Source organism: Atractosteus spatula, chromosome 14, assembly GCF_055471065.1.
Source record: "Atractosteus spatula isolate fAtrSpa1 chromosome 14, fAtrSpa1.hap1, whole genome shotgun sequence".
In the NCBI taxonomy this organism is placed as follows: Eukaryota; Metazoa; Chordata; class Actinopteri; order Semionotiformes; family Lepisosteidae; genus Atractosteus; species Atractosteus spatula.
Window position 1 is genome coordinate 43,837,668 of NC_142719.1, and position 23,285 is coordinate 43,860,952.

At 39.1% G+C, this 23,285-nt stretch overlaps 1 protein-coding gene across 6 annotated transcripts in view; it reads right to left on the bottom strand.

Moving 5' to 3' along the window:
• Nucleotides 1-22,775, bottom strand: part of LOC148821433 (SH2 domain-containing protein 4A-like) — a 44,803-nt gene extending 22,028 nt beyond the window's left edge. For 2 of the 6 annotated variants that reach the window (XM_088932796.1, XM_088932794.1), the window contains exons 1-4: nucleotides 22,583-22,775; nucleotides 21,315-21,679; nucleotides 5,985-6,129; nucleotides 3,390-3,510 (exon numbers count right to left, since the gene is read on the bottom strand). In XM_088932796.1, the coding sequence (XP_088788922.1) occupies nucleotides 3,390-3,510; nucleotides 5,985-6,129; nucleotides 21,315-21,501 (453 nt within the window). In that variant the 5' untranslated portion in view covers nucleotides 21,502-21,679; nucleotides 22,583-22,775. The remainder of the gene's footprint in view (nucleotides 1-3,389; nucleotides 3,511-5,984; nucleotides 6,130-21,314; nucleotides 21,680-22,582) is intronic. The other 4 variants (XM_088932800.1, XM_088932797.1, XM_088932795.1 and 1 more) reach the window with 3 other exon arrangements.
• Nucleotides 22,776-23,285: the final 510 nt, after the last annotated feature.

Below are 23,285 nucleotides of genomic sequence, written 5' to 3' on the forward strand. Positions count from 1 at the left end.
CCTTTATCAGGATAAAGGCTTTTTCACCAGAAAAGGCATTTGAAGATACGTTGTAAATATTGTATCAAATTCAACAAGCTGTTATGTTTTATCTGATCAAATCAAATATCTCCTAAGGATGACAAAATAAATGGATGCAAACTGACAGCACTGGTAAACACAGTTGTCTTATTTCTGAAGTCCAAGTTATTAATCCAGTATAGATTAATCCAAAAGAAACTGATGTGGTTTTGGAATCACAATGAGTGTCTTTATGGCCACATGCATGTGCTATTTGAGGGTGAACATTGTAGACTTCAGTGGTGCCGTGTAAAATTTTACAAAACAAGATCTACCAAGTCATTTTGAATGAGTCATGTAATTAATCCCTGCATTATCAAATGCTGTTACAATAGTCCACAAGCATTGAATTTAATATTGTGTCTATAAATTTGATGCATGTCAGATACTATATACAGTATAGGTACAGGCAACAAAAGTCATCAAAAAAATAAATGTTAATGCAATAGGTGTAGCTCTGCAGAAAATACACAGCCCTTTCTTCAAATGCATCCACATTGAATTGAAACAAATGTTCCAGTAACTTCCTTGATCTGGCTGTAGGTGACCTTCTCTAGACAGCTATTAATCACGCTACCAGTGGTTGGTCAACGTGTAGGACAGTATCCACTGGGAAAATAATAATTTTGGCACAGAATTAATCACACAATGACCTGTCTGTGTTATGACTTACTTTTAATTTTGAAAGGAAAAATGTTGGTTTTTTATACCTGATAGCTAGGTTTGTATACGGACATTTTTTTCTTCTAGTTGAAATCTTTTATAATGAATGTTGCTGAACAGTCACAAGGCCGTAATCACATACAGCTCACAGACACTACTGTACCTCATGACAACAGCATCTTCTGAAAACATACAATATTCTTTTCTTTTTTGTAATTGTACCAGTTCTGTTTTTATAGCCCAAGATTAATCATATAATCACAGTTCATGTTTTCCTGTTAATAGTTTAATGACTGTTAATAGTTTGCATACTTTGCTTCATTTTGGATTGGATTGATTGTACTACAGTTATTTTTTTCTGTTGACTGAATGTGGAGACAGTGGTGTTGAAATGCGTAGCAGTGGGTGAATCAGCCAGTGGAGTGGAAGACTGTCTACAGTGCAGGATGACTCCAGCAGTGGAGAGGACTGGGCTCCCCCACAGAACAAGCAGTCCTATGACTCAAAGCATGGTGACATTTATGGCCTACCAAGCCCCAAACCCATCATAGTCAATGGTATTCTGGAGTTGTGATTCACAAATTTCCCTGCTGTGTAAATTGCTCTCCAGACCATCACCGTGAAAGAGTTTTTGTTCAGTATTGACAGGGTAAATAAAGAACTTAATAAAAAGAAACGTGAAGGCTCATTCAGAAAGACAGCTTGGAAGTTTCCATTTTTACCTATTTGGTATTTGGGACATATAGTAATATTTATAACTCATGGCTGTGGTACTCCTGTATGACCTTATAAATGGTTCATGACAACAGGGTGCTGCCTGATAGCTGAGTCAAGAAACAGTTGGATCACATTCTCAGCACCTGGGCCTCTAAAAAATCTTGAAAAGATGTGAAAATGTGCTCTGGTGCCAACATCTTCAGTGACCATGATCTTGTCATGACCAAGGTTCAGATAAAACAAAGGCCTAACCAGCAGTTACCACCAAGGCCAGGTGATTTAACTGCAGAATCCAGAAATGTGTTGTCTGAGGTGTATTTCTCTTCTGGGAAAAGAATCACTCTAATCTAATACATTTAGGAATCAAAGGAAGATCCCTGGCACAACTTAAAGGAGACACTTAGATTGCTACCAGCCAGGGTGTCCTGCTGAAGCCTCAGGGAAGAAAAGAGCAATACTTCTGTTCAAATAAAAGTCCATGGGTCAACAAAACAAACACTGTGGCAAACCGAGGAAGCAGTCTGTGCAAGAAGAGAGAAGAGAGACGACAAGATAGTATGATGACAAAGCCACTCGAGGGGAAGCAGCAGCAGCAAGACGTGATCAGCAAGGCTCTGCACAGGTGCTAAGAATGCAAACTCCAGACCCACACATCATACGTGGATGACAGTCACCTGCCAGAAGAGCTGGTCTCATGCAGAAGGAGGAGACTTGCAGGAGATGGATTGAAGAGAGACTATAGTCAACTGTCAAGACAGAGACCACTGGGGCATCACTGTGGCCCTATGTGTCACACACCCACAGCTTGATGGTGAAGATGAACACTGAGAATAAGTCTAGTTGTATTTGGGTTCAGTATTTTTTGTTGCTGCTAATAGCTTTGAATTTAGCCATCAGCAGGGCTTTTAAAATGTGTTCTAGGCCATGCAAGACTGTGGCCCACTGCCAATTTCTCTTTTACACCTGGAAGGGAAATAATGAGAAAACTCAGTCCAGAGTCAGAGAAGTCAGGCTCAGTCCTTCCTGAAATAAGGTCTATACTGTGGCTTTATTATTATTTTTTTCACAGTTCAAGGTCTGTAGAGTAAAAAGCTCCATCCTTTGGTGCACCAGAGAAAAAGCAAATCCTCCTCACAAGCTTTAAAAAATCACTGTTGTTATGGCAACACAGCAAGACCTCTTGTCTGTAGCCTGGAATTTTGCAATTTTGCACAGAGAACAACTCGAAATAAACAACAGCAGGCCGGACGCTTCACAGTGTGGAAGCCAAAGGCCTGTCAGAGCAGCTGTAGCAGCCAACACCACATTCCAGATTCTGTACAAAATGGAAGCTGGTTCAGAAATATCAAATAAAGACACTGACCTAATAGCATCTCCTAAACTTATAGATTGTGCTAAAAAATGTTTCATGACAATAATATAAATATAAAGGTCATAATGATATAATGCTCGAAATACAAGGTTAGTAGGGAGAAATTACATTTGATACACAAATCTGCAATGCAAATATTGTATGAATCACATTATTAATGTGCCAAACTTGTTTTAGAAAATTGTATATTAATTAAGGGGCTATTCTACCTAAATGCTGTCAACATACTTTGTCAGCAGATGTAGAATATAGGCCGACCAGCAGACCACGGCTGCTGACCTTGACTTTAAATATACAAAGTGGAAACTACAAGTCTATTGAGATGATATGGCTTTAAGTTTCACATGTTCCACAGGTGGACCAAGCTGCGAACTAAGCTTCCTCACTGTGTAGACTTCTGTGATAAATGCAGGGAACATCTCTCATTTCTGCTCTGTGAGCCGGGCCGCTGAGCTGTCTCTTATCCCCCCATCATGCAAGTGACCCTGTGAAATCTGGGCGGGCTCACACACCACTTGTCAAAAACCAAGGTTTCCATTTGTGTTTTAAATATCAATCAGTTATCTTAATGCCTGACCTTGAAATGAAGCTGTATCCCATCATCCTGAGCAGCTGGGATGTTTTCCTTCGTCTTCAGAAAGGGTTCAGAGGACGGTGTTTTATTAAGCAGGTGGTTCTTCAGGTTGCCCGTTTCATGCCTGTAAAAATAAACAGATAAGTATGGTATGTAGCTCTGTCTGCAGGTACATTCATACCCCCTGGTTCAAGGTGGATTCATGTGTTACTATTTTAGAATCACCATTTTTTATAGAGGTGACACGGTGGCCTGGAAATCAGTTCCTGCAGCCTTAGAATTATTGGCTCCTGGGTTTGAGTCTGGACTGGGGCTGCTCCTTTGTGCAGTTTGCATGTCCTGCCCATGTTCACATAGGTTTTCTCTAGCAGCTGCTGTATAGTTGTCTTCCACCTCCTGGGTCAGGAACAGTCCAAATGTGTGGGTGTGCTCGCTCTACTGGGTTTGTCCCCGCATCCAGGTGTCAGTTCCTCCAGGACAGGCTCCGAGGTGCTGGGACACTTCACGCACGAGCAGCTTTTGGAATAATGGGCGGAACCTTGTTTGCTGCATGATATGGCATTACCAACTTTTATTTAACCTACCCATGTGATTAAGATGTTCATTCCCCCCCTTTTTTTCCAGATACATTCGTTTTTGTTTTCGGTACGTCTCCAGCACCATTAAGCCCATCTAAATGTCAGCAGACATAAGCAATAGAAAATGGAGACTTAAATGGAAGTAAAATAAAGGATTTTGATGCTTTGATACTCAATGGGAGATGTATACCTAATAGGCTCTTCTTTATTCCAAAAATAGTTTACTGAATACTTATTTAAAAAGAAAAAAAGAACGTACTCTATGTGAAAATATATAGGAATGTTTATGCTTTTCAAAAAATGTAATTAAGAATACATTCTCCTGGTATTTTTCCTCATTCATAGAAAGATATTACCCCTTGCAACAGAGAGTATGTTTTCCATCCATGTCTTTTCTAACAGCATTGTTCAATGCAGCGTGGTGGAGTGCTGAAGACTAACGTGCCAAGAACTGGGCAGAAGGCAGGGTTCATCCTGGCCAAGACAGTGTGCTGTCCTCTTGGTAAAAATGCTGGAGACAACTGTCATAATGTGAACAAACTAGATACCCATGTGAAATATGGAACAGACCAACAGCAGACCCCACAGTTGTTTTAAAATGACAACTTTAGAAAATCAATTGACAGAAAATAACTGAAATAAAGGAGTAGTGCATCTCAAAGGAAGATAAAAACTCAGTGACTGTGTGTTTGTAATAAGTCTTCCCAGGAAAGGGTTTGGTGTGAGGGGAAAATCCAGAATTAGTTTCTCATAATAGAGTACAGACCATGACCAAGAAAAAGAAACTGGTAGCTATGCAAACGAAATGGCCAAGACTAATAACTGGAAATGTAGAAGGCCAACATTTTCTAGTGAGAACAGAACTTCCCGCCGTTTCCAACTCTGAAGTAAATCACCACATACTGGTGTCAAAGACCCTTTCCCAGGTGTCTTGGGGACACTTATAGCAAAACAACTCGTTTAGATGGAGAAAACACCAAACACACCCAGCACTGGCACTGGACCAGGGTTGTGGGGGATGGCGAAGGGACTGACAAGGAAATGCATCACGCACAGCGGATAGAATGTTTGAACTCTCAACCTCAAAGATGAAACAACATAAAAGTGAAAACAAGAGATAGATTATCAGCGTGTTGTGCAGACCTTGCAATACACTATCCTCTTGTAACCAAAAAGGCCTGACATAGCTTTTATTAGTGCACAAACAAGAGATGTAGTGTAATTAAAAGTGTATCAGAGAGACAACTTGGGTCCGAAGGATTGTTTTTCAACCTAATGACCATAAAGATATAGACTAATTCAAAATTACATAATCCTAAAGAAGAAGTTTGAAACTAATGCACAGATCTTCTGTTACATGAAAGTGTCTTTAGAAATGTCCCAAATACATGCCAGTATGCTGCTAGAGTTGTGTTTCTTAAGAAATGTTTCGGTAAAATAATGTTGTTTCATCAAACTTAGTATAATTAACAGTAGATGATGACCTTTTCTTAATTTTATTTCAGTGATATAAATGGGTGTAATGTTTTTTTCCACTAGTACACATAGATGAATATAAAATTAGAAGGAGGTTCTATCTGTGAGAACACAAAATCACATGCTGCTGCTGAACACTGGACGAGTACTCCTGAACTGGAGGTACGAGTCAAGTGGAGTATGGTACTGTACCTGATTGTATATTTTCTAGGTTTTGTTTCGAATTGGTTGAAAGTCCTGTCCTTATTATTGGAAAACAATCTTTAGCTCTGAAGTAGCAGCAATTTATTTAAACTTACAGTCTGTTAAGTTATGTTTGAAAGTTAAAATTACTTTGGAACTGTAAGTAATTAAATACGTGTACAAATGTACTGTATGTCCTCCTCTGGATTTCCTAGGGAACATCTGCTGGTGTATTTATATCAATTGTAAAAGCAGTGACTTGGGCTGTAAATCTCCTGTGGCCAAAATGTTTCACACCCTTTACAATCACTATACAAAAACACAGGACTCGGCAATGATTGTTGGAAGACTATATGCATACCTTCTGATGAAAGATCCTGCCACTTTTCTTTCCCCCAGCTCTGAAAAGATCAGCTCAGAGGTTGTGCTTCCCGGAGATTCTCCGATGACACACACATGGACATCTCCATCCTTCCCCAGCAGCCAGCTCACATTCTTGGTAGAATCTGGAATACGAGCAAGCGCTTAGCAAATCACCACAGTGGTTTAGAGGTTAGTGTCTGTAGGTGGAGTTCACTGTGTGTGGGGGGGTTCTTATTAAGCCTCACAGGCCTCACTCCAGAGGCTGATGAGTAACATCCTTCATTTAGCAAAGAATGCAAGATTTTTCTCCGAAGAACATTTTACCATACAAGTAATGGACTACAGTAGTTAGGAATCTTAACTAAGATCCTTTATAAACATTAACAGGACAACTGTGAAATATAATAAAATTCACTCCTCTTTTTAATAGCATTATAACTTCAAATAGAGTGACAAAAATTATGAGATCAATATTTTGCTTTCTTAAAATTTTGAACTGGAGTGAAGGATTATTTAATGTTCGGTATTTTGACCGACATGTGTCTTGGTTAAGCCAGTCTCTACATGGAATATGTTAAGAATCACCATGCTATTCTCCTCGTCTCAGAACAGATGGAACATTATCCATCTCTGGAACAAAAACATAATTTAGTAGCAATATCAAAACATCTTCAATCATTTCAATGATTTATTTATATGCACACTGTATGTAGGTACAGGTTGTAGCAAACAGTCTACCCTAACCTATACTCTAATGTATATTTTTAAAGGGTAATTAAAAACATTTATTTTAAATGTTTCAAATAACATTGAATTGAGTGTTTAAATCAAAATTTATCAATAATGCCAATTAAGCTGACTCTGATATGAGTCACTTTATTTTTTTATTAAACATCCTAGTACTGAATTGTATTGGTATGATGCTATTGAAACATTTTTAAAATAAAACTGTGTAAACTCATTTTATGTGTGATATACTAAGCCATTTATTCTGCTGTTTTTTAAAACAGCTGAAATCCCACTGAGAAGTCCACCCTTGTTCTGTATCTTTTTAAATACTGTACATAAGTTAAACCCTAAGGGCTATAAACCTGTATCCATGTTTCCTTTCTTATATCGCATAGAAGTATACAATAGCTATCAAACTATTGATTTTTAGACAGCAATTATGTTTTAGGTATGTTATTCTTTTTTTCAATCTGGGCATAGGTGTTGAAGAAGCTTTAAAAAATATTAACTTTATATAACAAAAATCATTCTTGTGCAGCAATCTTTATAGATTTGTCTAAGGTTTAGGATAATGTGGATCAGTAAACTCCTTGTCTTTTTCAGAAGATATTTGTGGTATTATACAGCAAATGATGATACCTGGCTACAAAGTAACTTCCAAAACCTTATAAAATGAAGTAAATCAGTTTTCTTTCACAACCTTTCCAGATTAATAAGGGAGTCCAACAAAGTTCTATCTGGGGTCCAGCTCTTCTTTCAATCTATATTAACAGTATTGTTCAGGCAAAAGTCAGTTTTATATCCATCTCTATGCCAACAACACTGCCTCTTATACTCAGCACTGCGATGACTTTGTCAGCTGTAATGACAGATTTGCAGCTTAGTTACAATAAAATTAATCTTTCAGCTGTGTCTTATGCTACACATTGATAAAACTAGATTTGTGCTATTCATAAAAACAAATTGAGTTCCCTCACAATATAAAAATCCTTAACCTTTTTCTTCAAGTAAGATAGAATTTGAGCAAATAACAGTAAATATCCAGTCATATACAGTACAGCAAGTAGGATTTTAATTTCAAAATGCATATGAACAGATTATGAGATAAAGTCTACATTTGGTTTCCTAGCTTTTACCAGTTCCACTGTCTGTACTCCCCATCTTGGACTTAATGCATTGTACTACTCATCAGTGGCAGCCTAAATACTCTTCATCGTTTGCTATTGTTATTCTGTTAATGATTGGTTTTATTTGCATATGAGACAAATGCCTCACTGTTTTAAGTTCATTTACAGATCCATAATTAGGAAAAACACTTTACTGTCTTCGTATTTCACTACAGTTCTCTGTGCCATCTTACTATCCAACGTGATTTTTTAAAAATCAAATTAAAAATATTTGCAAGAAAACCTACCAACATAGTGTGGACATCATTTCAGTTCATGATTGCTCATAACTGAACTAGACTAACTGCAGAGTGAGCTGAAACTATTCTCCTTGAATTCTCGGGGCATTTTCAGTTGTGGTTTCATTGTGTCTTTCATTGCTTTGATTTATGTTGCCATTGTGACATGACCATATCATTTTCAATATTGTAAATTCACGACTTATCTGATCAAGTAATGGCTGATCATCAGCAGATGAACTTCACTTCCACAACAGGTAACAGTGGCCATTTACTGCTTTAGACTAATTGGTACAGAAAAGTCTTACTTATTGTCCCAGGAAATACAATAATATTCTATTTACATCTTGCACCCACAACTCATTGAATCAATATAACTGAGCGGATTTGATGAGCCATAATTGTTTTGTTTATTATGAACAAGGACAGATTCGTACATCTACCAAAATTCCCCTTTACGTGCTCCCCTTTACGTGCTCCTTGAGCAACTAAGAAGGATAAAGGTTTCTAAGACTTTAGAAATCATGTCTTTCCGCAAGAGCTGGTCAGTTTTAAACCACATCACGAGGCGCTGAAGTCCGCAGGCATTCAGACATGAGACAAGCTTTGCGATTGCCCAGACAGCCTGAAGGGCCTGGAGCAGGCAGCGGATGTTGAGCTGTAAAATGGTTGGGAAACAAAGACTCCTCAGTGTAAAATGGAGCTGGCAGGCGACATTAACTTCTTACAGCTCCTCTGACTCTGGTGGCAACATTGAGAAATTGCTCTCACTTTTCTGTGAAAATCAGTGGATAAGGCACATTCAGTAAAACACGCACCCTCGCTGTCTTTATAAGAATACCACCAGCCCTGGTGCCAGCATTTCTTGTGCCTGTCACATGTGCATTTGTATCTGTGCTCTGCTCTCTGTTGCCATTACGAACATGACTGCTGCTGTCTGTGCTCTTGAAAGCTGGAGTAACCGACCAGAAACAAATCAAATTATTTATTATAATTCTACAATAAATATAAAGTCACCTAAGAGTAGAGTAGCTAGTTTGCATTGTCCTGTGAACAAAGAAAGCTGCAATACTTTAATTGCTGCAATTGAGTACGCTGTCACAGTCTATTCCATGTTCATTTATAGTAAACACTCATCTATACAGAGTACCAGCAGTTAGTTCTCTCCAGAGTGGCCTACGATGAAGGTAGTAGGAACAGGATCAGTATGAGCTGCAGCTGCAGCTGGGCCTCATCTTCACAAGTCATCTTAAATAAAAAAACAGAGTGCAAGGATGCTGCACAGCAGACTCTGAGTGAGACACAGAGGCTACACGCTCTGCGCCACTAGGCCACATGACCTCTTCCCATTGCTTTAGATACACTGTGGCTCTTCATGGGTTTGAGGGCCAGAGGCACCTGATATCAGCCAATTATGTCATGCGATCTGACTCGAGGTGTTCCCTGTTAGACAGGTGTGTTTCTGCACAATCGCGGATCTTTTAGAGCTCAGTTTCAGAGTGTGAGAAGGTTAACAAAAAGCCCTAAAGCCAATGTGATTAGCAACACGTAAGAGAAAAAATGTATTCGTTTTGAAAAGTAGTCTTAAGGCAGTCTATGTACTGTACCTCTCAGAAATACATCTGTTTGATGTTAGCTGAACGCTACAGAATGCAGAATGTGTTGGAGAAGAACGACACAGCACAACCATCCTCCTGTGTGATCCTGAACATCTAGAACACAGCAGCAGAGGTCTAGAGCTTCAAGACGAAGCTCAGTCAAGCATGTGATCAGTCGACTGCAGTGATAATGAGATGTAGTGAATTGAAGGGTCCCTTAGCTGTCCTTCCCACTGTCACGATCGTAATCCCTCCTCTTAAGGGTGCTCCGGCTCTTTCGTATTTTACCTGATTTCATGCACCTGCCCCCAGTCCTGCCCCTCCTTATTTAAGCCAGACACTCTAACTATTCCTGTCTCAGCACTGGGAGATGGATGCCCGGAAGCCCGCCTACCCATGGGTCCAGGACAGACCTGACGGCATGGGCTTCCTCACGGCGTCCTGACCGTCTGAGTCCGGGGCTCAGAGCGCCTGGTCTCATCATCCTGTTTTTATTCCCCATCCCTGTACTGGATCCCATTCCAGTTTTTAACCTTGTCTTGTTTCGTCTCGGATGGATCACCTGGTTTTGGACCTTGGACTTCACCCCGGATTTCTCCCCTGGACTCCTTGGACTTGTTTGCCTTGGCCACACCCACCGAGCACCAGTTCACTGTCGTCACGTTTGTCAACCTGCCCTGATCCTCGTCGTCTTTTCCCCCGATGTCCTTCTTCACTTACTTCCGGATTATACTGTCTGCATAGGGTCCTGAACTACGCTTCACAGGAGCATGGACAGGCTCCCATTACACCCACTATATCAAAGGATATTCCAGCTCAGACTGTTAAATCTAGCAGCTATCAAACACAGAGCCTCCATTCAAACCTGCAGCTTTCTGTATATCTGACCACTCCGTAATTTTGTAGATTGGTGGAAGGAATCCCATTCATATACAGTATATGTACATCCTTTCTTTATAAGATAGGAAGAGAAAACAGAATAATACAAAAAACAGAATTCAGCAGATAACAGCAAGGCTGTTAAAGATGAACGTTTGTTATTTTGGGAGGCTACTGAAAGTCTTAATAACCATAATTAGAGTGATGTTTATATTGCGGTATATGAGGGATTCTGCGAAAAATTTCCATTTCCGTACTTTTCCAAGTTGGCATCTGGAGACAAACTATTTTAGACTAGAAGTGTGTGTTATGTCATGGTTGCTGTTACATTCTCTAATCCAATGGGCAAAATGCAAAAATACTTAAAAACATGTATCCTGCCAAGCTGGATTCCACAAACAAAACAAATTTGTTTTTTCTGTAACCGAATCAGTAGTATCACACTTTAGCAATGTTGTTTCAGGATGCCTGCTGGTATTAGTTATTGTTCAGGTGTGAAAATTAGCTCCTACTTGGCTCCGATCTTATTCTGCAGTAAAACAAAAATAGATTGCAGTGAAATTCAGAACTGAATTATTCCAGCAAGGGATGAAAATATGTGTGGCTTCAACCATGATAATGTGTGATTTTCAGAGGTTGTGCTGTAAAATATTTGTATGTTGGCATTCAAAGAAATTGTCACTTTACAATGAGCAATTCCTTTAAACCATAAAATTGCAGTGAAGTGAACATGACATCAGAAAAAGTTTTGTAACCAAATGTTTCTCCATAAGTATAGTGCTCCAGAATCCAGCCTTGCATGTTCCAGTAACTCCATAACATCTGCAGCTTTGTTTTTAATGACAACAGGCACTTTCCTGTGGAGGATGTCTTAATTAGAGAGCTGCTGAGTCTTTTGATCTGTGATTTAAACATGGAATAGAATGGCATCCGAAACACAAAATAGAACTGCCATCACTCTCAACTCCAGCAGTCCAGGAAAAACCCCCAAAGATCCTGTAAGACTCACATAAAAGCATCGACTATTAGACAAAGACATAAGAAAACAGAAAAAGTTAATTGATAGATACTGTAGATCCTAATAGATATTGGTTACTCATGAGACTAAGTAACAGACACATCTACCATGCTCTGCATTCTGTTACTATATGTTTTTTTTCCTGCTATTGAAGTATGTGCAGTTGCAACAATTTCATCAAGACATGACAAGGGCTCTGACATTAGAGATCTGCACCCTCTCGATAACCAAGGAGACTGACTATACCACTTGACTAAGTGTTGCTCTGCTCTGTCCTCCTAGGGTCCACAGCAGTCCCTGCCATTGATACACCAGCACTTACTTTGCTGCCTGTTCCAGTGTCCAAGCCAGGCACCTCCACTGTTGAACGTGTGTGGCTGGATCATATACAGTAACTTTCCCCTGGATAGTCCATTACAGTGTTACCCCCAGCAATACTGGTAGTCATACACCTGGGTGGGCTGGAGCAGTTTGGGTAAAGCCTGTCAAGGGTTAAACCACAGTGCCAGCTGTATACCCCGAACCCACAGCTGTCCAGGTATGAGCCTGTTTTCCGAACCATTACATAGCACCTCCCAGCTGTAGCCGGCAGCAAATCCTTTTGCCAACATATCCATTTTAAAATTGCAACAACCATTTAAACAACACTGATATTCAACCATATGCTGTAACATACAATTTCGAATACAATTTACCACTGTAGCAGTTACACAGGCTCACAAGGTGAGATGTACAGTACATACTGTACTTATATATATTTAAAAAACAAGGAAAAACTTAAATGAAAATAAAAGCAGAATGAAATTGAAAAAAAATCAAAAGGAGGCTGCTTGTTTATGCAGCGGGCAATATCTTATTCATTTCCTCCAGCAGATTCTTCGGGACACCCAAGATTATGTCTAAGGAAGTGCCTATTATTTTCAATGTACTGCCTCCTAACTGGTTTTAAAAGTTCCCAGTTAGGTGAATGTCATCAGTTTCTTTCAGAAGAAAGGTGAGGGAAATCAAAGCTTCACTGTGCATTTAATCAGCTTGTAACATCGCATTGCAAACACCCTGTTCAAAAGTGAAAAAGGTTACTACACTATGAAAGGTAAATAAATCCAAATGTTAGTTACCAGCATGTAGATTTTGTCAGGGAATGTACACTGTATAAATCCCCCAAGTTTTTATTCTCTGTAAAAGGAAGCTGCCAACATGAGCTACTGCAAACTCTAATCAATGTTGGTCAAACGCTGTTGATACCCTGGAAACAATCTTTTTAGCAAGGCTTTTTCATTGGCATAATGAACAGTTAAGACTGTGAAAATGAGTGAAAAAGATTTGTTTTCACATTAAAACTGTGCTCAGTATTGTGGGCTTCAGCTCAGGATGTGTCTGTGTAGCCAAGGAATCTCTCTATTTCAGTATTGTACAGAATTACCAAACATATTTACATTCTTTTTCATTTCTCAATACTAAGAGAAGGGGCAGCACCCAGGAGTCACATATTACTGCGAGTAATGAGGTAACAAACACAATTCATCCTGTTCTATAAAAGAACATGTAGTATATAACATTGTGGTACTAAAGTCTAATGTATTTTTAGCTTTGAATGTAGTTGTTAAACAGAAATTCAAATTTAAATCTTGCACCTCATTCTTACATGTAAATATTCACTTCTGCATCTGTGCGCATCTGTTTTCACTCTCCTCCTCACACCCCATCTTCACCCAGCTGCCTCCTTGGTTTATGCCTCGTAAGTGAGAGGGTTTGTTCTAAGTGAATAAATGCCAAACGCTAGAATACTGGGTATTCTCTCCTTTTAGATTAATCTTCTCATCTCATTGTAATTGGAATTTTACCAAACCTCTGAGTACAGAAAGACTGACAGAAGACTGGACATTGTGAAGAATTCAAATTCGTTTTAACGCTAGAAACCAGGACAGCACTTGATTGAGTGACTGATGAGCGAGTTAACAGTTAGGATTAGCATCAAGATTAAAAAAAGCAGTATTAAACAAATCCTGCATTGATTAAGGGTTCATTCAACAGAACACAGACACTGATTTGCTGATCCCACCACGTTCCTGCAGCTCAGACTCCTCTTTTACTCCTTTAAAACTGCAGCCCTGGAGAGATACTTCATCTGCCGCTATAGGTCTCGGTCTTGGACTCTCTGCCAGAGGCTTTGACAGAGGCCCCTGCCTTCCCCTGCTCCTGCTCTAGACCGAAGAGGCACATGCTCTGCTGTATCACAGTAACTGTGAGTGTAAGAACTGCACTGGTTCTCTCTGATCGCTTCTTCCACCTTCCTGTGGCATCAGGACAGTGTTTATGTTATGGAGATCTTTTTAAAGTAGGACAGCTGCTTGCCCTCACTTTGGAACACTTGGGAAAGGACCCTACTGAAAGAAATGAATGCGCAATTTGAAACTGCAAACCCTTTCTGAAATTGTACTGGGAACTAAATGCCAGCAGAGAAAATTGCAATACCATAGATTTATGGCAGTCAAACTATCCCAGGATGTTGTTAACAGTGGCCCTATTTAACAATCAAATTTTATCAAAAGTGTATCTTTCAGAAACAGACCTGATAAAAAGTTTGGAAAGGTCTTTTCTTTGTTCTTTCAAAACCCCTTCATTTGATTCAATATCTATGCGTTCTGCTTATTTAATGAACTTTTCACTAGGCATGGCAAAATACATAGTAATAATTGCTTGACCACATTTCCTGAAAATGTTTCTGTCCACTGAAAATTTAACTTTTTCTGATGTACTCTGCGATTAATGGAGTTTTGGACATTCAGCAGAATGACAGGTCCATCATATCTTTAATTTTCACACAGGAGGCTGACCTGCCTTGTTTACAGTATATGGCAGGTCACCTCCCCTCTAACCAAGCAGGTTAAAGTCAAGGTAAGCTCATAACATTCTTCTAATGTAAAAGACTATGGACTTGTCTGGAGTACCTGAAGGAAACCGAGTGTGTTTCTGTTAACTGCAAGTTTCTATTAACATTAAAAATAGAGAAAATGCTGTCGTGCCTAACACAAGCATGAATTACCTTTTTGTTCTGTGGGCATGTTTTTTTTATCTCAGTCACATGATTGTTGCTTTGGGCCTCAGTAAAATTGATCTGAGTCTTTAAGGTCTGAACATTTTGCACTCTGTGCTGTCATAGTTCATTGGCGATTTCTCAGCTTTCTCTGTGAAGAGGGGTATTTTACAAACTATTCAATACCGCCCACATAATACCCTTTAATGCATCATCATCATCATTTCCCTCTACTTGTAAGTTTCTTTGCAATACACTGTGAGAATTTCACAGGACTTTCTTCCTAAACTTTGAAACAACAGCTACAACAACAAATCATATCGCCAATAGCCAAGACAAGGGAGAGATGGAAAATAGGGATTTTTAATGTTTAAAATTCTAGCAATTTTAATGTGTAACGCTGAACCAATCTACCCTTCCAGAAAGCTCCCTCAGCTGAGGCAGGAGGGGGGCCTTGCCCAGACTTTGAGTGTCTCCTGGCAGCAGGTGCTCAGTCTGGGCAGGCCTGTCTGCCAGAATACCCTCTGCTTGGTATATATACCCACTTCTGTCTTCCTGCTCACACCTAAGTTTCCCTTTTTTCAGTCTCAGACTCACAAAAGGAGGCAGCCTGCCTGACAGCGGGCTACAGGACACAACTGAGCAGTGCTGTTTTTCTGCGATTATTCTAAGGGTGCGGCAGAAACCTGAGAAGGAAACAGGTGAAACTGGTGATCAGGAGCTACTTTTTTATTTCTGAAACCACATCTTATTTTTTAAAGCGATCTTGTCCTTTATGGAGCTCCAATTTTTTTTAGCATAAGTAGTGTTTGTTCTAGTTGCTCTACACTGTTCTAATGCTCCAATCCTTTTAGTACCAGTACAGTATAATGGCAGGTATTGTTCAATATACTTAAATGCCTGTCTTTCATTAAAATATTGCATGAAGGTGGTTAAAATGATAAAATCTTATAATTTGAATTTAGATTTATCCCAGTTCAGGTTTTCATTCTGAGCTTCTATAAAAACAAAAAATTACCAGTCTGTTTGGAAAACTAAAACCACCTTAATGCCATGGGGACTGGCATGTCTCCTTGCTCCTTGCCAGGCACAAAAGGAAAGAGATAATAGATAGATACAACTATCTACAGTATATGTATTGTCTTTTTAGGGTATCTGCTCATATCTGTTGTTTTTACTTCTGCATGCAATGTCTGTGTGCATAAGTATAGTAGGTGTAACACACACCTGGCTGTGTTATTACAAACTTTCACCTCCTTTCCCACCATGTGCCTGCTACACCTCTGTCTTCTGACCGGCCAGACCTGTGCCTGTCATTTCCAGTCATCTGAGAAGAACTGCAGCTTCCCCCTACAGTACGTCACTTCAAACCTGTGGGGAATCTACAGGACTACACACCTAATCCTGGCTGCTAAACTGATGTATTTGCTTCGCAAAGAAGAAGACACACCCAACTTGAGTGGTGTTTAGACATTTTAAGAAAGTTTAACAAGATGGTCCAATAGGCATGACTTTCTAAACCTTTACATTATAGTGTGCATGTGGTACTTCAAGTTAAAAACCAAGCTGGGTGTAGTAATGCACAGTTGTGTGGAAACCACAGTAACACCAAGTAATTGTACAGGTTTGGTAAAATCACAGGGAAACTGTGGCCATACAGTATGTGCTAAACTTTCATTTGGTTGGAAACAGATAATAAGCTGTTGTACCAGATTGTATACGGTGAACTGTTATCAAAGGGTTTGCATCTAAGCACTTCTCAGAGAATCAAACAACACAAGTTCTTCTTTAATACATTTTAAAGACTACAATTTAGTCACTGATAAATCATTTCTAGATTACTTAATGCCACCCAAAGAGAATGACAGCTTTGTTAAAACAAATGAGTGAAGTCCAGAGGCATCTGGACTCCAGAGTTTTGCTTCCCTAAACCACTTCTCACTATCCACTAAGGAGTGACTGAAAGTATTACACTGAATTAAACAACTGTCTATTACTTCTTCTTTAAATACACTAGTCAATTGTTCACTGTTGGCACTGAGAAATCTTTTATGTTTTGTAGTACTTCATTTAAAGTAAATCAGACTTCTGATAAAAATATTTTCTTGTTATATCTACTTTTCATAACTACACATACATTACAAAAAAAAATATATAGCAAGCTCCTTTAAAGCAATAACATTCCAGTTGCTCTCTAACTTTCATATTTGTGAAGTGTTTTTGTGGAAGCATTCTTTTTCAGGTGTGATTCAGCAGCACCATTTTCAAAAGGTTTTCTCAAAATATTCTTTGTGTGCTATTTTCCTAAAATCCAGCTACAGTTCTTCACAGTAAAGTTAACGTTTTCCAAAACTGACTAGCATCCGTACGTTATTAAAGAGAGGAGAAATTATTATTTCTTTCTTCAGAGTCTTCTCCATTATTCAGAGACAAAACCAAGTGTAAAGGATGTTGCAATAACTCGTGTCTTTTAGCAAGATGACACAACGTGCTCTTGATTCCCCAATGTGCTTCCATTACTGTCCTCACACTGTCTCTGTGCTGTCCTCACGCTGTCTCTGTGCTGCCATCATGCTGCTGTCAAGCTGTCATTCTGCTGTCTTCACACCAATTCTCTGTTTAAAATAGGGATGATGAACCAGGAAGAATTTAATTTGGGAAAAAGAAAACTTGGTTTTCAGATACAGAAAATAGTTCTGTTTCAGTTTATGGGTGCAAGTATAAATCACAGACCTGACAATATCAAAAGAGAAGGTGATAAGTGTCTCTAACTTTAAAACAAAAGGGAAATCATAGGCCTAATCATGGTGTAGTAGATCATTTTATGCACAGTATATATATATTTAACCCCTCTGCCAAAGTACCTTTTTGGCTACATATAACCCATACAGAATGAAGAGTACTGCCCTTGTTACTATGCTATAACATTCTGCAGGCTGGTACTAACTGAGGTATCTTCATGTGTCCCCTGCTGGTATTTTGTATAGATACTGTAGGTGTAAAAAAATCTTCCCAAGGTATTTTCAAGCGAAATTAGAGCACTTCGGGTATTTAACTTTGCCTCAGTCCATGATCCTTGCTTTCCATGGGAAGCAGTTAAAGGCTTAAATAAGGATAATTCTACTGTATTGGCCTCATGACTGTATAAATCTCTTAGTAAAAGTATTCAATTGTAATTCGAGTTCTTTCTAGGACAGACTCAGAAACGTTTTTTTCTGATACTACTGCGATGTAATGTAACCTTGCAGGAACAAAATTACTTTTCTTGCCTGGATATTGTACTGAATTTCTCAAAAGCAGATCAAGACAGAACTATTACTTTAATGGCAGTTGGCTGAGCCATTTACGAGCTTTGAGATTCTGCAGAAATGAACACTTTGCAGATGCTCCTGCTGTTTGATCAGCACAGGGGGTATTACTGTCAGATCCCATGCAGGTGAACTCCACATTTCACCTGTTTTGCACTGAATAATACAGCTCAGGCATTCTATTTCTGCAGGGAAAATGTACAGTAGGAGGTTTCTCCAGTTTTTTCATTCACCTGGTCTTTCTCCTGTAGAGTCATCTGTACTGGAGAAGCTGCATATATTCCTGTCTGAACTAAAGGAGTCAGTTCAGGACACAACAAAGAGTAAATCTCCAGGCATTGACGGTGTCTCTGTTGAATTTTATATAACAGTATGGCCCCAGTCAGGCCCCTTTCTGTGTGAAATTATACAAACTGTCATTCAGGTTGTTAACTGCTGTAACTATGCCAAGATGCACTCACCTTAATAACTAAATTGGTGCACAACCATCAGACAGGCCTTAATAAAAGGCATCTTGCCTCTGATAGCATTCGCTGCCTCCTCCATATTAGGCATGCAGCAGCAGACACTGCCACACTGTCTTTCCATTATTCCAGAAGGATTTTGACTCAGAGCTGGACATGCAGATGTGGTCAAATTGTTTCTCCTCACTGCATCTGTCCCAGCTGTCTGACCTCTGCTTATTGCTCCTTTGGTTTGAAACATGGAAAGTGGGACCACTGAGATGGGGGGCTGTAGTAGAGTGATGTTGTACACAGTTCACAGTTCACAGTTCACTTGTTGTTTTTCTGTTCTGAGACAAGGTAGTTCACAAAAAAATCTTTTGTAAAACGTCTGTCCCACCTGTATTAAAAAAAGGTTTCAACTGAGAGCCACTGGCTATTTCTGACCCGTTCAACACGACCCTTCAATACGACCCCTTCGTATTAATTGCTCATCCTTCTCTCCATCCAGGTTATTCTGAATTAGAAATGCCATTACATTTATTAATCCTTTCCAGTCAATCAAGTCTTTTCACTGTGGTGTCGATGTTTCTTTGATAACATTCTATTAAATCAGAGAATATTTGTGAATTTCATGAACAGTGAAGCTGGGGGAAAGAACAGCATTGTTCATTCTTCTTCATCTGCAGTAGTGACTAATTAGTTCATTCGTATCTTTGCATCCCTGAGCAGATAACTGTCTCCTCTTTCCTAATTTATTACATATAGACAGTTATTCCTCAGCTGTACAGCTCTCCAAAAGTGCAGCACACTTTAAATATGTTGTTTCCTCTTTATATTCTGGCTCTATTGTTTTGGACAGGGTATTGGAAAGCTGCAGAGAGGAACTGTACGCTCACAAACTCCAAACCTCTTCCTTCCACATTCCCAGGTGCAAGACTCAAAAAGGAAACTGCGCAGGGAATAGAAGAAAATGTCTTTAAAAGAAATCATGCCAGCCTGCCATCACACTTGTGCTGAAAGATTTTTTTTTAGGTGCCAGGCTTGTAAAATATGTAAAATGCATCATTGTGTTTTGCTTTTGTACGCATTCATTATCCAGTGACTCAATCAATACCTTGCAGCATTCAAATTAAATAACGAGATCTTTTCATTGAAATGAACAGCTGCTCCTTGGAGCCCTAAGACTTGCCAGGCTGTAGTCTAAGGAATCTCGTCCATGTGCACAGTGTTCCTATGGCTTTAACTTCACAGATAAAGAATATTCTGTTCTCCTCTCTTCCATCTCACTCTGGCGTTGGGTTCGTACAAGAACACTACTGCATTTTTGCAGAACTGTATTTAACTTTTTTTGCACATGGAAACCTTGAAATACCATATTACAAAAAGGTCTTTTTGCTAAAAGGAAGGATGTTTTTTCTTTTTCTGTAATTAAGGTTTAAACAGATAATGTGGAGAAAGGGTCATTTGTAGTTAAATTAACTGAGTGGATAATAAACAGTCAGTTGTGGATGAAAGAAGAAATATGATATCACAAACAGTTACTTTCATATATATTGTATATATTCGTAACTTAGTCCAGCAGTAATTTTTTGCCAGCCTACTGTACCAGTCCAACTTTGTGGCTTATGTCCAATGGGAGCCTGCAGTCTTCTTCCAGGAATGATACTGTATATATTTGTTGGAGGGAGTTTTTTTTCTAAGCCATAGTAAATTGTTAAAGATATCATATTCAATTTTCTGTGTTTATTTGTCAATTCTGTATAGCATTATTACTTCTGAATTTTATTCACACATTCACATGTTTTTTCATTTTAATATTTTTCCTCTCCTCTAAGCTATTTTTAATCCTGGAATTTGTGAAGAAACAAGTTGGGTATATACCATTGCATCCCCCTTCACAAAACAATGCTTTTTATTGCCAATTCAAACCATTTCTTCAATTTGTGCTTTTAGAGTATTTGAAACCTCTGACTTGAACAATGAAGAGAGTTAAAAACAACAGCTATCTGGATAGGCAGGATTCCACTTCTGCCAGAAATAGTTCAGGATAAACCAGTTACAAAACAATTTCTCCCAGGCTTGTGAAATAAGCGCTTGAAACACAAATGTTTGTTTCAGCCGATTGGCTAGTGAGTTAGCTTGTTTCTTAAAGAACAAATTTTCTCTTTCTGAAGGAAATCACAAGAAGTATCAGCCCTTCGGAGAGGGGGAGACCAGGCCTTCTTTCCCACTCATCTCAAACTTCAAAATTCCTGGTTTAAGCGGAGGCATTCCTTACATTCCTGTTGTCAGAACTCACCCCTGATCTACTTATCTCACCAGCTGCCATTCTGGCTGGGGGATGGATTCACTACTAAACAACACCAACGGAAGTAGGAAGTGGAGAGATGGCACAAATACAACATTTGGCTGTTAGTGTTCTTTTTTTCAGCTACTTGATCTTTATTTCCTTTTTTAAAATATTTTTTTCATTCTTATTTTAGTTGCCATTGTAGTGCAGTAACCTGATTACTGTACTCTAAACGTAAATCAGTTAAAATGAAGTGAAGTGTCTCCATGAAAATCTTCTGATGACATAAATGCATGTGTTTCCTCACAGTTACTGAATTGACCAAAACAGTTTTTGTTGAGGAGTACAGTCAGGTTTTTGAACAGGGAAAATCTTTATATAAAGAAAAAAAGCAGTTAAAAAACAAATGTTTCTTTTTATCCTGTGTATTTGGAAGAGCATTCATGACTGGATTTAAACTTTACAGCTTAAAAATGTTTTTAGAGGACAAGCAAGGTTAGTTTGAAGAAACCCACATTAACATGAGACAAATGGAGTGCAGCCTGCCTGGACTGAGGAAGGGAGTAACATACAGTCCGCAGCTCCACCAGGGTGCTGCAAGCATGCGCATGGCCTTACCTTTCCTCGGCTTCGGCTTGCCGAGGACAGAACTCGCCCCTTCCTTCTCCAGACTCTCCTCCCTTTCCTTCCAGCGCCTCACTTGTTCCTGCCTCATCTTCAAGAACAAAATCTTCTTCTGCTCCTCATTAAGAGCCTCCAAAACGTCCGGATCTATGTACATGTCTTTTAAGATCTGCTGCAACATGTTCTCTCAAAGGGTCGGGCCAAAAGCTGGACAAGGGAAGCTGCTTTTCTTTTACAGGCAGAATGCCGTACAGATAAGTGTGATTTCTTTAAACAAAAGATTCCTTTATCATCCAGGGAGTGCGGAGGTCTCTCATACCTTCTATTCTTTCTTCAGCAATCAGTTGTCAAATAGCCATCTACAATGCACAAAATTGAAAGCTTTAGTTAAAACATCTGGAGCTCAGCTGTTTCTCAAAGTTGGCAAGTTGAAGCACGTTGCAATAAAAGCATGCAATTACTGTTGATTTATTTGTTAATCATGTCATCATGGAAAATATGCTGAAATAATAGGATCACATTGACATTCAGTTTAAGCAATCCGAGTCAGAGCCCTGCTTTTCTGACAAATACCAGCATAACTGGCTAAAGGGACATTCCTTGTTTCTTTTCGCTAATAAGGGAGAGTTCAAGTCACTTTCTAAGTATTTTTTACCACACACACTTACACTTTCTTAACTTTCGCTAAACTTTCACCACACACACAGAGATTATTGCCGGAGTAGAGACACAAAGAGGCTAAGTGAAAATATGAAACTCTTCCTTTGGTCTCTACAATTTTTCCCAAAGGATACGTATCCCCTACATAAGAACAAAGACAGTTTTTCATGGCTGTAGGTCAGTCTAAAATCTTTCACTTTCTTTAGTATGACGGTACATTTAAGAAGCTGCATTAAACATGAAATGTCATTATTGCACTACACTTTTTTTTCTAAACTGTTTGGAATGTTTCCTTTAAAATAACAGACTCAGTGAAAATTAAAGTGCTTTTCAGATAATCAGTATTGGTAAGAAAATCAAACAGCAATAGTAACAGCTGCAGTAATGATAAACACACAAGCACTCTTTAAGAAAATAAAATAAAGCAGCTTAGTAATGTCATTCAGCATTCCCAGTCTGCAGTTTAGTTACTTTGTAGAGCTTCTTAATCTGTGTGTTTACTGCACTAAGAAAAGCTCTTCTGAGTGAGACTGAGACTTTCACACCAGACTGACAGGTCCCTATGAAAACAGTTCAGCACGCGAGCGTAGGATCTTACTTACAGAAATCCCGGCCATCCAGTCTGCACTGAACACATCAGCAGAGATTCCTGATCCGCTGAGGGAGTGCAGGCTGCAGTGTGTTTTCATGCTTTTGTAGCTGGCTGGGGTGGTGACGTCAAAGCATTCCATGTGCTCTCTGTAAGAGCCCTTCTCATTTAAATGTAAAGCAGAACAATAAATTGGTCAGGAAACAGAGCTCAGCTCAAATAGCTGAGGGATTAACTAACAGCTAGCATCCTGCTGAACAGAATAGTGGTGGCAGGGGGAATCACAGTGAAGTGCTGTTTGAAAAAAACATCAAAAAACAAAATTAAGAAATCAAAACTCTTCGGTCTGCCCAGAATGAGAATTCCTGACTAACTGGCTCTGCTGGCTCCTCCTGTTGTCTCATGTGCATTTTCTTTTTCCCCTCTCTCCTATTCCTGGAAGAATTCTGTTAAAGGGGTGATGATGATAATCCACTCCAGAGCCCAAAAAAGCTAAACAAGTCCATTAATTCTGTTAGGTAAAGCAGTTATCTGACAGAAATAAAAAAAATATTTAAACCATCACCTTGGTACTTGAAGTTCACATTGCAACTAATTTAATTAAAAACCTCTTTTCTATATTTTTTTTTCTGTGGGGCCATCCACCCTGGGTAGAACAGTATTACACAAACTACTGTACATGCATTCGGTTTCACTCTTGTTCGGCTTCAGTCAGC